This window comes from Urocampus carinirostris, chromosome 3, assembly GCF_059441175.1.
Source record: "Urocampus carinirostris isolate Australia breed hairy pipefish chromosome 3, RoL_Ucar_1.0, whole genome shotgun sequence".
In the NCBI taxonomy this organism is placed as follows: Eukaryota; Metazoa; Chordata; class Actinopteri; order Syngnathiformes; family Syngnathidae; genus Urocampus; species Urocampus carinirostris.
In genome coordinates this window covers 33,330,143-33,345,796 of record NC_142351.1, presented here as the reverse complement: position 1 = coordinate 33,345,796, position 15,654 = coordinate 33,330,143, and the positions used below count along the sequence as shown (strand labels likewise).

Genomic DNA, 15,654 nt, shown 5'->3' with positions numbered 1-15,654 from the left:
AGATATTTTATAATGAATCAGAGAAGTGGAAAAGATGGAACAATTTATCTTCTATTGTCTAAGAAGTGGTATGGTTACATGAAAAAATAAAAATAAAACCAGCCTCTGTATAGAGACATGTTTATCTAATTCTAGTTGACATTTTGCTACTATGGTTTTGCAGGATTTAGAAGCTTAAAATGGTTTTCAATTAGGCATTAGCACAATCTTTATTTTTCAATTTCTTAAATTAGAAAGGTACTCAAATAAGTGGAGCAGAATACATCTGAGTCAGTTGTTCTCCAATAGTCTCAATTTGCTTTTTTAATGCCATAGAAAACGTATAACTCAAATCCCACTACTGTAGGTGGCAGTTTCCCTCATGCTGGGGTCAGCAACCTGTGGCTCTAGAGCTCTTTAGCACTGCCTTAGTGGCTCCATAGAGATTTCTTTAGAAACGTTTGGAAATGGAAAAAGATGGGTGAGTGAAATTTGATGTTGTGACAGAAAAAATATTTTTGCTTGGTGAGGCAGACCAAAGAGCTGACTTGCTAGAGTTTAGTTCGAGGCAAAGGGAATTACTAAAAGGCGTTTGTGTGAGGTAGGAGAAAACAAATAACAAACTAGACAATTCCCGCGGCAATTGTAAGAGTTGTGATGGATCTGGAAGATGATCCCGGCATGTATATATAACCCCGGTTGTTAGCATTATGAGTTAGCATAAAGTTTTTAACTCGAAGAGCTGTTTCTGTCATTTTTTACTTGGTTCTGTGGGGGGACTTCCCCCCTCCACACACCCCCGGTACCGGCAAATTCATTTGTGATGGGCCCACAACCGTTAGCAACAAGGATATGCCTTGGGGAGGTTTAAAAAAAACACATTCATGGTAATAACATAGTAATAACACTGTTATTACACATTAAGAAATTTAAAATGTACATGTTCGAAAGGAATGAGCCATTCTATTTGAATTGGCCCATCCGGAATGCATTGAGCCCATTCAATTTGCTGAGTCGTTAGCATGTTAGCATTAGAATAATTTTCCAGCATGAAAAAGTTAGCATTTAGCTGTTAGTATCAGTTTTTAGCATATATCGTTAGGATAACTCATCAACATGAGGCCATTAGCATAATTTGTATAAATGAAGTCGTTACAATATTGCCATTACCAAACTTTTTTAGCATGAAGAAGTTAGCATTTGGCCGTTAGCATCACTTTTTAGCATGTAACCATTAGCATAACTCATCAACATGAGGCCATTAGCATAATTTGTAAATATGAAGTCTTTAAAATATTGCCATTACCTAATTTTTTTAGCGTAAAGAAGTTAGCATTTAGCCGTTAGCATTACTTTTTAGCATGTACCCATTAGCATAACTCATCAACATGAGGCCATTAGCATAATTTGTAAATATAAAGTCTTTAAAATATTGCCATTACTTAATTTTTTTAGCGTGAAGAAGTTAGCATTTAGTCGTTAGCATCACTTTTTAGCATGTACTCGTTAGCATATCTCATCAACATGAACCCATTAGCATAATTTGTAAATATGAAGTCGTTAAAATAAAGCATTACCAACTTTTTTTAGCATGAAGGAGTTAGCATATAGCCATTAGCATCACTTTTTAGCATGTATCAATTAGCATAACTCATTTACATGAATCCATTAGCATAATTTGTAGCTATGAAGTTGTTAGAATATAGCCATTACCAAAAGGTTTATGCATGAAGAAGTTAGCATTACCGTCAGTGTTTACAGCTAGCTTGCGCTAATATTTGGGCTGGCAGCCCAACACTTTGCTTAGCAGTGCACATAGCTGTTTGCATCCTCTTGCTAGCATCCACTCTTTGAAATTCACCATTTACCCATGGTTAAAGGTAATGTGGGTCGGGCCCCCTCAAGCCACCCTGGACAGTCCCTGATTACTATGACTACCCTCAGGAAAGCCCTGGTTTTCATGGCTACCCATTGATTTGTATTCATTTCGGATGGACTCTTTTTTTGGTCTCCGGGGCCCCGCAAAGGAAAGCACGAAGAAGTTACCATTTAGCCGTTAACATCACTTTTTAGCATGGAACCATTAGCATAACTCATTAACATGAGACTATTAGCATAATTTGTAACCTTGAAGTTGTTAAAATATAGCCACTACCAAATTTTTTTAGCATGAAGAAGTTAGCATTGCCGACAGTGTTTACAGCTAGCTTGTAGTGTTTACAGCTAGCTTGCGCTTATACTTGGGCTGGCGCCAAGTATAAGTTATAAGTTAAGTATAAGTTGGTGATGTAACTCGTCACCAACAGTTTTTACAGCTAGCATGAGTAAGCATAGCATCAACCTCTCTTTGCTAATACTTGGGCTGGCTGTGCCAGCCCAACTAATCACCAACAGTGTTTACAGTTAGCTTGCGCTAATATTTGCTATAGGCGCACATAACTGTTAGCATCCTCTCGCTAGCATCCACTCTTTGGAATTCACCATTTACCCATGGCTAAAGGTAATGTGGGTCGGGCCCCCTCAAGCCACCCTGGACAGTCCCTGATTACTATGATTACCTCTGGTAAAGCCCTCGTTTCCATGGCTACCCATTGAATTGAATTGGCCAATGTATTCCGGATGGGAGATTCTCAAAATACATTGGTCCGGATGGGGACTTTCTTTTCCCGGATGGGGACTTTTTTTTATCTCGTATCGCTTATCCATATTGTCGCTCAAGAGTCCTGGTCGGGCCGGAATTTTTGGTACATGAATCGTTGGGCTAGTCCAAAAGCTCTGGGAGGAGTTACCCGACAAACTTTTTTGTCAGAAGATAGATATAATAATAAAAAGATCTCGGGGGATTAAATTAGTTGTGCTTGCTTCGCACTTGGCAATGTCGTCGTGTAGTCGTTCCACTTCATAATAATAATAATAATAATAATTTCCTTGTATTGTCATTCTGTGTAACAATGTACACAGAACGAAATGTCGATTGCACCTGACCCGTTGTAGCGAGCCGATGCAGCCGCAGCCAACAGAGGGCGCCGCCGACCACTTTTTAAGTCTTAGGAATGACTCGGCCGGGGCGCGAACCACCGACCTCCCAGTCTCAAATGATTGTGTCCCACGTATTGTTGATGCTTAACAAGAAATTACAGTTTTATATCTTTATGTTTGAAGTCTGATATGTGGCAAAAGGTCACAAAGTTCAAGGGGACCAAACAATTTCACAAGCCACTGTGTACTTAAGTAGGAGAACAGCAACACCAAGGGCAAGCAACGATCCAACAGCCTTTGCTGTTGGCACAGTCTTCTAATACTGTGTGCCTGATTAGAGTCAGGTGATGATTCATGTGCCTGGAGGACAATTGTGTGGTCTATCCTGAGAATGCCAATGATTTAAACAGTTTTAGAATAAATGTTTAAATACCGTATTTTCCGCACTATAAGGCGCACCTAAAAGCCTTTATTTTTTTCAAAAGCTGACCATGCGCCTTATAACACAGTGCGCCTTATTTATGGATCAATTTTAAAATTGCAAAGTTTTCCAACTAACTTGCAGCCGCCGACTAGATTTTCACCCGAACGCCAAAAAGTACGCGGTGTATGCTGGGATTTATTTACCGGCGTTTCATTGGCTAACCGATGTGTCAATCATCATTTGAATCGATCACTATTGGCTAAAGTTATTCGGAGGTCAAGGGGCGGATCCTTTTTATCATTTACAGGCTGGCATTGGCTTAAACGGCAAAACAAAGCCTGCAATTGGCCGAAAAAGATGAATTGTAAATATTTTATTCTCCTGGATTTACTACCCTCACGGATATAAGAGGACATTGGCTGCACATTATTATGAACACAACGACTTCGGTGAGCTACTCCGGGTTTTATATTGTCCCTGTATCTTGTTTCAGACTGAACTCGATGTTTCTGTGATAAGCGGTGAAGATAATGGATGGAATGAAGTGTCTATTTTTAAATTAAACTCAATTCCAAGTGTTTATTGTCATATGCACAGTAAAGTTGCGAGCGAAAAAGAAAATAGATACTAAGGAATGGTTGGCATTTCTTGAATCCCAAGACTTTAACCTTCCGAATGATGGAACGATGCATTTGAGTGACATCGTACGGACACCGCATCCGCACGTGTTCTCGACACGTATTTGCGTCTTTGCAAGCTTTCGGAATGTTAAGGGGGTAATAAGTTGGACTGAACTATCTGACTGTTCTGTCGAAGTTCCCATTGTAGCGCCTTATAATCCGGTGCGTCTTATGTATGTCAAAAATAGGACCAAAAACTATTTTTTCGGGGTGCGCCCTATAACCCGGTGCGCCTTATAGTGCGGAAAATACGGTACTAACTTTTGTGTATAAATCTCCTTTTTCTGTTGATTTAAAAATAGGTTTATATAATGCTCTTAATTGATTGTGGGTTGTTTTGTTTTTTTTTGCTTTTTATTTTTGGAACCGTGATTACTCTTCCAAATCCATGCTTGGCACACATTAAGCTATATAAAGTAGATCGAATGGTCCGTCAGCCTGGATGATTAAGATTTTAACTGATTTTAAGCAACAAAATTAAGTTAACTGATTAAGAGATGCATCCATTTGATTAGATAACTAATTTAAAATCAATCGATAGTTGTAAACCATAGCTTATCTTAACATACACCTCCCCATAACTCAAGACTACAATGCACTGGCTTTAAGTATTAAGAATTAAACTCTTAAATTCCTTCCCACCATTTCACAATTTAGAAAATGTTCGAATTGAAAATTTTCTAAATGACAAAATTAATTTTAACCCAAATTAAAAATAAAAGGTTGAAAAAAAATTCTGAACCCCTTTTCCTCTTAAAATTTGGTGCAACTGTAGAATGAAATTGCACATCAATAACAAAATATATATTACACAATCATGTTTTTTCTTTTTTTTTTAACTGTTAATTGGATGTCCTACTTTAATAACATCAGGTAAAGCTTGAGTGGAAAGGAAGTCCATTGCTTATTCTGTTTTGGTCGAAATCTGCTTCGAGTTCCTTTCTGACTCAGATTACTTACAATCACATACAAAAGAAAAATTTTTGTTAGTTAGCCACACATCACTGCTGAGGAGTGGCAACTTGAAAAGAAAACCCTTGGGTTGTTTTGGAAAACTCATTCCACCCTCACACAACATTATAATGATTATATAAGGAATTCAGGTAGGTCATGGACTACCTTCGTCGAGATGAGCTGACACACTTTAAAGACTCGAGCCTGGCACACCTGATTCAGCTCGGCCCAAAACTGTTCACAAAATTACAGGGATTTCCATTTCCAGAGGAAATCCACCAAGCATGACTAATCTTTGTAATCTGGTATCTTCTGTCCAAAGCACACACAGTCCAGTCATGCCCTGATGTCCGCGCACCACTTGCTATTTTCTTTAAAGTCAACCAGTTGGACATTTGCTGCAGTTTTAGGAAACCGTTTGACGTTGACACGTGAAGCTGGATCGCATAACTTCATGGAAAAGTGCTCAGGAGAAATTACATAATCTGGGTAAAAACCATTTAGTTTAGGTATTCTGCAAATGGGCCTTAGTCTGTCTGCCGGCTGTTGATTGAAGAGATGACAACACCATGTGTATTCAGTGCTCAGTCGGACATATGTGAGTGTTTTATTCAGCTTTTGCCAGGCCCCCAATCGTTTGTTTGTAAGCGTCTTTGCATCCCGGGCTTGATTGATAGGAAAAGAAAATAGCACAGCTTCTCGGAACAGAAGTAAAAGTAATTTGGATAATTAATTCACTCCTAGAAACTTTAAGCACATGTGTGAAGTACTTCAACAAATACCCCTTTCGCTTCTACCAAAGTCTAAACAGACACCCATTTTCGATCAAGAGTCCTGCAAATGCTGATTTGTTTTTTTTGAGAGTCAGTGACATATTCAAGATTGAATTACTGAGTGAGAATGTTTAACTGCAAATGTGGTCATGTAATCGTGTTGTCATAAAAATAAAAATGTCGATTGTAAAACAGCACATTAGGAGAAAACTGATTTTTTCAATCTTTTTTGTAATTAAGTACGACCATGATTTATGGGACCTTCCTCTTTTAAATTTTACCCTACAGATGCTTCTTGAAGCTTGGAGAGTGGCAGCTTAGTCTACAGGGTATCAATGAGAGCACCATCCCCAAAGTCCTGCAGTATTACAGCCATTCTACTGAGCACGACCGCAACTGGTACAAGGTCAGCTCCATCCCAGCACTTTACACTCTAACCTTTTACTCTTCAAACGTCTGGCTACAATAAAAAATAAAATCATCTGCCTTCGCGTGAGCTTTCACACAAGAGGTAGTCAACAATATTTAGGTACAAGTACACGGCTCATTTATACAGATAATTGGATGGTTATATTCAAGAGTGCATTCTCCAGCACATCAAAGATTTCACCAAACTGTGATGCTGGGAAAGAGAACAGTTGTTTTTTGGGATCCAATCCGGCATTAGAGACTGAAGCAATGTGTGTTTTATTCACCTATGCAGCTTCCTCACCGTATCTCCTTGCCAACTCCCTAAAGCTGTTAACCTTTTGCGGAACCCAGGAAGTCACGCATTATTTGGTTCACCGCTGGAAGACTAATTATTTTGTCCCACACTTAACTGGAACAGTTATGTCATGAGCCAAAATGTGGCGTAATATCCACATTTTGTCCACTTCCTCTGACTCAGCTTTTATCATCTTTTGACAGGCCTGGCATGCCTGGGCGGTCATGAATTTCGAGGCGGTGCTGCACTACAAGCACCAGAGTCAAGCCAGAGATGAAAAGAAGAAGCTGCGGCACGCCAGCGGTGCCAGTGCCAACAGTGAGGCCAGCAACAGTGACAGTGAGGTTGACAGTCATGATCACAGTCCAGCTCCATCGCCAGGACAAAAAAAGGTCAATGAGGTGAGATTAATATCTAATGAATATGGTACATTTGATTAGCCTGCAACCGACCAAAAAAATGTTTTGTAATTTCAACCACTTAGTTTTTCTAAAAGTTAACAAATGAAGATCTATTATAGGTAGATTGAAAATCATATAAAATGTATGTAAATTATAATTCCTAAACACCATATACAAAATGTATACCGTAAATTCCGCACTATTGAGCGCACCTGATTATAAGCCGCACCCACCACATTTTAAGAGGAAAACCGATTTTGTACTTACACAAGCCGCACCTGTATATAAGCCGCATGCGCCCACATTAAAAAAATGTAACCCAAACCCGACTTTAAGTCCCGCGATTGTAACTGAATATCCTTCATTAAATTACACAGTCCAAAAATCACAGCCGGCAAAATGAACGGAAAATGAAACCGGTACTTAAGGTTTGATGCAGACCTGCAGAGTCCGGGTCCCGTTGAAAGTATTTCAAGGAAAAAAGTGTATATTTCCAAAGGTAAGGGTGGGAAAAATTTATATCCACTATTGTCCGCCGTGTCCACAAACACTTACCTTTACCGGTCCCCACTTCCTGTCAGCCCGCGTTTGTTACGCCCCTTCTTTTTAATTCGCCCGTCCAAAACATATCAGAAAGAGTGTCCAAAATAAATACAAATAAATACATTACAAAAATATACAGTTGCAAATACATATTATACATGGTTACACATATTTACAAAGAAAGACGGTACACCGAGAAAGTTTTCAAAGCTTTAATAATAATAATCTAACTTTCATCCGGGCAGTTAATGGTAGCAACACGCTAGCAACACGCTCGCAACACAGTAAACTGGTCTGTTAAAAAAACATGAATGAATGAATGAATGAATGAAAACTTTATTTCGAACATAAAAATAAAAACAGGACAAAAACAATGAATCAACAACGAAATAATGTCACACATGTTCGAAAAGGGGTAGTCAGAAGCAGATGCTTATTTTTCCTACCCCTTTATCTTCCCTATAAAACACATTTTATATATAGCTCCTCTTATGTCCAATACAACAAAATCTCATGGATATACTTATTAAATAGGTCAGATATCAATAATTATAATAGTTACAATAATCACATACTTTATACACTAATCTTCGCAATACCCATCCCTCAACGTCATAATGCGCATAATGTCACTGCGGCACCAGTGATAATATCAATAAAAATAAACACAATACTTATAACAGTTCTGATGTGATAATAGAACAATAACAACAAGTTAGCCATAGTTTGAAGTGCAGTATTTCCAGTCTCCCTCATATCCCATTTTCTTCATCTCTGTATTTCGCCAGTAATGCTTTTTTATATTTAAATTTGAACACATGTATATTTGGACATTGTTTGATTTCATTTTGCAAATTATTCCAAAGTCTGACTCCACACACAGACACACACATACTTCTCCTGGTGGTTCTCACCTTTGGGATTTTGAATTCACCACAGCCCCTCAAGTTATAATTTCCCTCTTTCCGAGTGAATAATCTTTGTATGTTTTCTGGCACTATGTTTTTGTTGACCTTAAATAACAGTTGTGAAGTGAAAAATTTTATTAAATCATCCAATTTCAATAAATTGGACTGCATGAATAAAATATTGGTATGATCCCGATATCCTACCCTGTGTATGGTTCTTATTGCACGTTTTTGAAGGATAAAAAGGGGCTGTAGTGAACTTTTGTAATTATTGCCCCAGACTTCTGCACCATAGGTTAAATATGGCAGAACTAGAGAACAATATAATAAATACAATGCATTATAATGTAAAAGAACTTTGGTTTTATTAATTATTGAAATGCTTTTAGATACCTTTGTTTGTATGTGTCTGATGTGTGTTTTCCAACTTAATTTATTGTCTATTATGACCCCTAAAAACTTAATTTCTGATACAATGTCTATCGTGACACCATCCATTTTTACTTCTAAATCTTGATTTGCCTTACGATTACCAAAGAATATTACTTTGGTTTTATTTAAATTTAAAGATAATTTATTTATATCCATCCATACTTTTAGGTTAATTAGTTCACGATTAATACAGGTTACCAAATCCATATAGTTATCATTTGAATAGAAAATGTTAGTGTCGTCTGCAAATACTACTATTTTCAATAGTTTTGAAACATTAAAAATATCGTTAATATATAAATTAAATAGCTTTGGTCCCAGGATAGAACCCTGTGGTACTCCACAACAGATGTCCAAATATTCAGATGAAAACTCTTCCATTTTTACATATTGCTTCCTCCCCGTCAAATAACTTTGAATCCATTTCAAAGCCACTCCCCTGATGCCATATCTTTCCAGTTTTTTTAATAGTATATTATGATTAATGGTATCAAATGCTTTTTTTAAGTCAATAAATACCCCGACTGCGTATCTCTTCTTTTCTATACTGTGGGTGATTTCTTCTACTGCATCAATAATTGCCATTGTTGCTGATCTGTTTGCTCTAAAACCATATTGACTTTCATTAATCAATTTATGTTTATCTACAAATTGTTCCAGTCTATTATTGTAAAGTCTCTCTAATATTTTAGAGAACTGAGGAAGCAGAGATACCGGTCTATAGTTTGTAAAAATGTGCTTGTTCCCATTTTTGTATATTGGTATAACTTTTGCTATTTTCATTTGATTTGGAAATGTGCCTGTTAGAAATGATAGATTACAGATGTAGGTCAATGGTTTCACAATGCTGTTTATAATTTGCTTAATTAGTACCATATCGATGTCAAAACAATCCATAGACGTTTTGTTTTTACAGTTGTTAACCACGTCTAAGATTTCTGATTCCGTAACCCCGGATAAAAACATGGTCTTGGAGTTCATTTTTATCAGTGACTCAAATTGTTTACCACTGCACTCTGGGATATTTGCAGCGAGCTCTGGTCCAACATTTACAAAATAACTATTAAAATTCTCCACAACTTGATTTAAATTATAATTTTCACTGTTCTTATCAATAAAATAGTTTGGATATGCATTGCTTACATTCTTTCCTTTTATTATACTATTTAATATATCCCAAATACCTTTGATATTACTTTTGTTATGATGTAATAAATTGGTATAGTATAATTTCTTGCTTGCTCTTAATATTCCTGTCAATTTGTTTTTATACGTTTTATACCGGGTTTCGGCTTCCTTAGTTCTTAGTTTAATAAATTTTCTATATAAGTAGTTTTTTTTCTTACAAGCATTATGTAAACCCTTAGTTATCCATGGATGGTTTACAGATTTATTCTTAATATTAATTTGTCTCATTGGGCAATTTGTGTTGTACTTGTTGGTGAATATTTCCAAAAATATGTCAAACGCACAATCCACATCATCTGTACCATATATATCATTCCAGTTTTGTTTAACTAAGTCATCATACAGTGATGTAATAGTCGCTTCAGTTCTAACTCGTTTGTAAACATAATCCTTAATTGATTCTTGTCTAGTAACCTTTTCATCATACACTGTAAATACTGGTAGGTGATCAGAAATATCACAAACCATTAACCCGCTGACGTTTGTAAATTCCATATTATTTGTAAATATATTGTCAATGAGTGTTGCACTGTGTGAAGTGAATCTACTAGGCCTTAATATAGTTGGGTACAAACTCATACTGTACATCATATTAATATAGTCATCAATGTTTTTATATTAACATAACATACTAACATACCGTTAACACCGTTAACCGTTAACATACCGTACTTGTAAAAATAGCGGTAAACCGTCTTCATCTTCCTCCTTAAAACTGAAGTTATCAAAGTCGTCTTCCTCAGTGTCGGAAAGAAACTTTGTCATATAGACGTCGTCCCACGCTCCCATCCACTCCTGATTCTGTGCCCTCCTCTCCGTCACGCAGGAGACCGGCTTTTTGGAACCCGTTGGGTATGGTGGATTTTTTTGATGCTGCCCCACGCTGTCAGGATCCACTGGCAGACTTGCGAAAAAGTTGCCTTTCGCATGCGGCCAGTTTTAGTGAAAGATTTCTCGCCGCTAGTCAAGCCAAGAAGTTGCAGTGTTCCTCGGCGCATATATTCCACCGGTCTAAATCTTACCTTTTGTACTGGCGGCCGTTAGAAAAATTACATAAATTGACCGCTTCACTGAATAAGCCGCAGGGTCGAAAGTTTGGGGAAAAAGTAGCAGCTTATAGTCCGGAATTTACGGTATTTGGACAATAGAAACGCCCGCCTCCCGCGTCTGTATGTCAGAATGCGAGATTGGTCTTACATTTTTTTGGATGTGGTCTTCAAAAGGTCTTAAAAAGTCTCAAATTTGAATGGAAAAGGGGGAACCCCGAGATTAGACATGGCACTCCAGGGTAAACATGTAATCAATACTTTAAAGTGTTAAAAAATCATGACATGAGTCTAGAAATATTAAAAAAAGTGTGTCTTGGATAAAAACTTGTAATCCCTTCAGCCGGACTGTGGAAAAACCTGTATTTAAGGCTACAAAATTTGCAAAACACTTAAGATAATGCACTACAACAGCTATATACAGGGGGAGGTATTATAATAATTATTATTTTTTTAATATACACAATGTTCCTCAACGTTATTTTTTATCCCCTCTATCCAAGACATTACTCCTCTACACAGTTCCTGCTGTTCAAGGGTTCTTCCGCTCCATTTCTTTGTCCAGAGGAAACAACTTGCAAGACACGCTCAGGTAAGCCCAGCAAACGTTCCCATTTTGTGGGTTAAAGAGGACCTCTAGTGGTTGGCTATTTCCACTTTTGGTTTGGGATTATTAACTAGGGGAGCTCTTGCTTATTTAAACATATATTTTTTGCACTGCTCATTTTCAAAATGTTTTTTTTTTGTGCTTAGAGTCCTGACTTTGTGGTTTGACTATGGTCATTGGCCTGAAGTAAATGAGGCGCTGGTGGAGGGCATTAAGACCATCCAAATAGATACCTGGTTACAGGTAAACCTTGGACACATACTTCTGTCTTCAAACATTGGTCAACGAGGATTTTTATCACCAATGTACTGTATGTTGTTTTTTTTATATAAACTTATAAGTATATATGTTATATTTTCGCGCATTGACATCTATAAGTATCGGTTGTTGAAAGTAAACTGATCTCATGCACGTGCTTGCAGTTTTCTTTTATTCTAGGATGAAATTGGTGAAAGTAATCAAAGGACTGGTGCTGCAGAAACAGAATGTTACCTTCGTGCATGAGCAGTTAGAGAAATACCTACCAAAATTAGTCACTCCGTCAGACTTGTGTCATCGGGAATGTCTATAAATTCTAGTCTCATTGCAGGCACGCCACTTTTTATCTTCTCGCGTGGCGGATGCATACTGCTATCTTCCACTTGAAGGAATTGGTATTTTTGCTTCTAGCCATGTAACTTTTTTCGTCTTAGCTGTATGTTTTATTACCCTAGAGAGCTGCGTAGGGTTTGTTTACGTGCCACCGTTGCGGCTCACTTTCTTGCTCGCTTTCGCCTCCCTTCGGGTTGGCGAAGTGCGGCTTTTAGTTTATTTCCCCACATATCGCAGTGGTTTTTATTTAGTCCGGCGTAGCTTCCCGGTGTTCTACCTGGTCTGATTTCAGCTTGCCCCGCGTTGTTTCCGACTATTCCTCGGTTTGTTTGCTTGCAAGCCAAGTGGTTTTTATTTGGCTAGTTTCCCTTTAACATCATGGCTACCGCGTCTGATTTCAGCTGGCCACGCGTTGTTGCTATGGCCAATGTCGACGCTGTTTCCGATTATTCCCCAGTTTGCCTACTTGCTAGCCGGGTATCTTTTGTTCAGCTGGCTTTCCGTTGGCATCGGGAATGCCGTGTCTGATTCTGGCTGACCTCGCGTTGTTACAACAGCCATTGCAGACGCTGTTTCCAATTATTTCCCTGTTAACTTGCTTGGAGCCCGTGTTTTTTTTTGTGTGGTTTGCTATCTTTTACCTTCTCGGCTACCTTGTCCAGGTCTAGGTCCAGTCTGCCCCGCGTTGTCGCTATGGCCAATGCCGACAGCGTTTCCGATTATTTCCCAATTTGCATGGTTGCAAAACTCTTGTTTTTTCTTTGGCTACCTCCCTGTTGGCTTCGGGCTGCCGTATCTGTGTTTGCCAGCCGGGTATTTTTTTCGGCTAACTTCCTGTTGGCATTGGGGCTGCAGTGTCTGATTCCGGCCAGCTTCGCCTTGTTGCTACTGCCGATGCCGACACTGTTTCCAATTATTTTCCGGTTTGCCTGCTTGCAGGTTGGGTGTTGTATGGCTGGCTTCCCGTTAGCTTCAAGGCTACTGTGTCTAGTTCCGGCTTGCCTCGAGTTGGCACTATGGCAGCTGCCTGACACTGTTTTCGATTATTTTCCCGTTTGCCTGCTTGCAAACTTTGTGGGTTTTTGGCTGGCTCCCTGTTAGCATCGGAACTGCCATGTCCATGTTTATTCCGGCCTGCCTCATGTTGTCGCTGTGGCTGCAGCCGACGCAGTATTTTTAACTTCCGGCTGGCCTTGAGTTTTTTTCCTTGTGTCCGTTGCCCCCTTTAGTTTCTCCTGGTTGATATGCTAGCCGTGTATCTCTTGATCGGCTAGCTTTGGGGCTGCCGTGTCCTTGTGTTTATTCCTGGCCAGCCTCGCGTTGTCGCTGTAGCAGTTTCTGTTTTCAGGGTTTTTTGATTGGCCTACTAGCTGAACCCTGCAGCTGGGATCAAACAGAATGAAAGTTATGAATATAACTAAGGTTCTATAAGTCCCCTACAATATCCAAACCATTGTGTAACTTGGAATCCTTGTGGTCACGCAAGATTATTCTGAAGGTGGCGTACCGGTGATAATGCCAGAATTTTGGGGATATTCCTGATGACACAAATGTGATGGAGTGACTGAATTTTGGTATGCACTTCACTAATTGCGCATGCGCAAAGGTAACATTCAGTGGGTGTAGCGCCGCCTCTGGCGATCTTACGAGACTCATTGAACCATGGTTACATTCGTAACTTTCGTCTCAAGTAGAGTAGAAATGCCATCCCAACCTGAAACAAGATAAAAATGGAAGAGTTTGTTCAAGTGCGTGTGAGAATTTCACGCGCACCAAAAGGATGTTGAAAGAGGCTGCAATGATGATTTCAACCAGAAGATGGTGTCAGTAAGCAGAATATTTAAAAGTTACAGACAATACCTCTAATATCCCTACAATACCTTTTCCACTTCCCCCAAAAAGTAATTATCAACTACAAACAAATTGTTCACTTTTTTAATGTGGAAATGAAGTATGCAAATTATCAAGTGGTGAAGAGCTCTTGTAATGTTTTGGATGTATATTGAAATTTTACTAAAATTAATTTACTGAAGAAAATGAGATATTCATTTGCTAAATATTTTCATGTACCTTTATATTGCACACTTCTGCGCTTGTGGCTGGCGCCATGAAATTTTTCTATTGATTTGAGATTATTTTTTTATTATTCATAATCTCTCTCTACCTATCTTTTTCTATATAGAACACGCTCTAGAATACGTTTCTTCCTTATATCAACTCAAAACTGCATTTTTTTCTAAAGCTATTGATGGTGCATGGCTATCACCCCAGAAAAAAAATGTTTGTTTATCAATTACTTAAAACGATGTTTATCCTGAAATGACTGCTGTGGAACACTTATAAAAATGTTTTCTTGGCACATTTCCCCGTATAAATTCTCAGAGCAATGTATTTATTTTCATAACATCTAAATTGAAATTTATTTCAACCATGATAGAGAGCTGCCATTGTTTTTCTCTTTTCTGCATTTGCTGTAGGTGATCCCACAGCTCATTGCTCGAATTGACACTCCTCGTCCTCTGGTGGGGCGCCTCATCCACCAGTTACTAACAGACATAGGGCGGTATCATCCGCAGGTAAACTTAAAATTCTCCCCCCATAAAGTCTTTTAAGCAATTGGCAACTGTGAATCTCTGTTCCATAGGCATTGATCTATCCACTCACTGTGGCCTCAAAGTCTACAACAACTGCTCGCCACAACGCTGCAAACAAAATCCTGAAAAATATGTGTGAACACTGCAACACTCTGGTTCAGCAAGCCATAATGGTACTGACATAATTGTCATGCTTAAAATCTACCATATGTCGAAACATTTGTAAGGGGACACTGTTCATGAGACGACACTTGTTGTTTGTCCAGGTCAGTGAGGAACTCATCAGAGTGGCCATCTTGTGGCACGAGATGTGGCACGAGGGCCTCGAGGAGGCGTCACGTCTTTACTTTGGGGAGCGTAACGTCAAGGGCATGTTTGCTGTGCTGGAACCTTTACATGCTATGATGGAGAGGGGGCCACAGACCCTGAAGGAAACATCTTTTAATCAAGTGTGTGGAGTCCATATTTCATATTTTCTTTTCATTTCAACACCCAAAAGTAAACCTAGGTAACATCCTGGATTTTTTTCTAGGCTTACGGCAGAGATCTAATGGAGGCTCAGGATTGGTGCAGAAAGTACATGCGCTCTGGAAATGTGAAGGACTTGACCCAAGCGTGGGACCTTTACTATCACGTGTTCAGACGTATCTCGAAACAATTGCCGCAGGTTAGACTGACAACACCAACACAAATATCTTTTGACCGTGGGTCACAAGCTAGGTATCGCACTTTAGATGATTAAATCTGGATTGGAGATAAAACAAAGTATTCAATATTTTAACCCATTTTGGCCAGGAGTGAAATTCTGCATGCAATGTTTTTTTTTTTAACTTTAAGGCCAGTAAGCAG

At 38.7% G+C, this 15,654-nt stretch overlaps 1 protein-coding gene across 1 annotated transcript in view; it reads left to right on the top strand.

The window, feature by feature from the left end:
* mtor (mechanistic target of rapamycin kinase) overlaps positions 1-15,654 on the top strand; it is a 104,375-nt gene that overhangs the window by 71,807 nt on the left and 16,914 nt on the right. The window contains exons 38-45 of the mRNA XM_088331541.1: positions 6,078-6,195; positions 6,699-6,896; positions 11,517-11,605; positions 11,767-11,863; positions 14,689-14,787; positions 14,856-14,978; positions 15,072-15,254; positions 15,338-15,472. Of these exons, the coding sequence (XP_088187667.1) occupies positions 6,078-6,195; positions 6,699-6,896; positions 11,517-11,605; positions 11,767-11,863; positions 14,689-14,787; positions 14,856-14,978; positions 15,072-15,254; positions 15,338-15,472 (1,042 nt within the window). The remainder of the gene's footprint in view (positions 1-6,077; positions 6,196-6,698; positions 6,897-11,516; positions 11,606-11,766; positions 11,864-14,688; positions 14,788-14,855; positions 14,979-15,071; positions 15,255-15,337; positions 15,473-15,654) is intronic.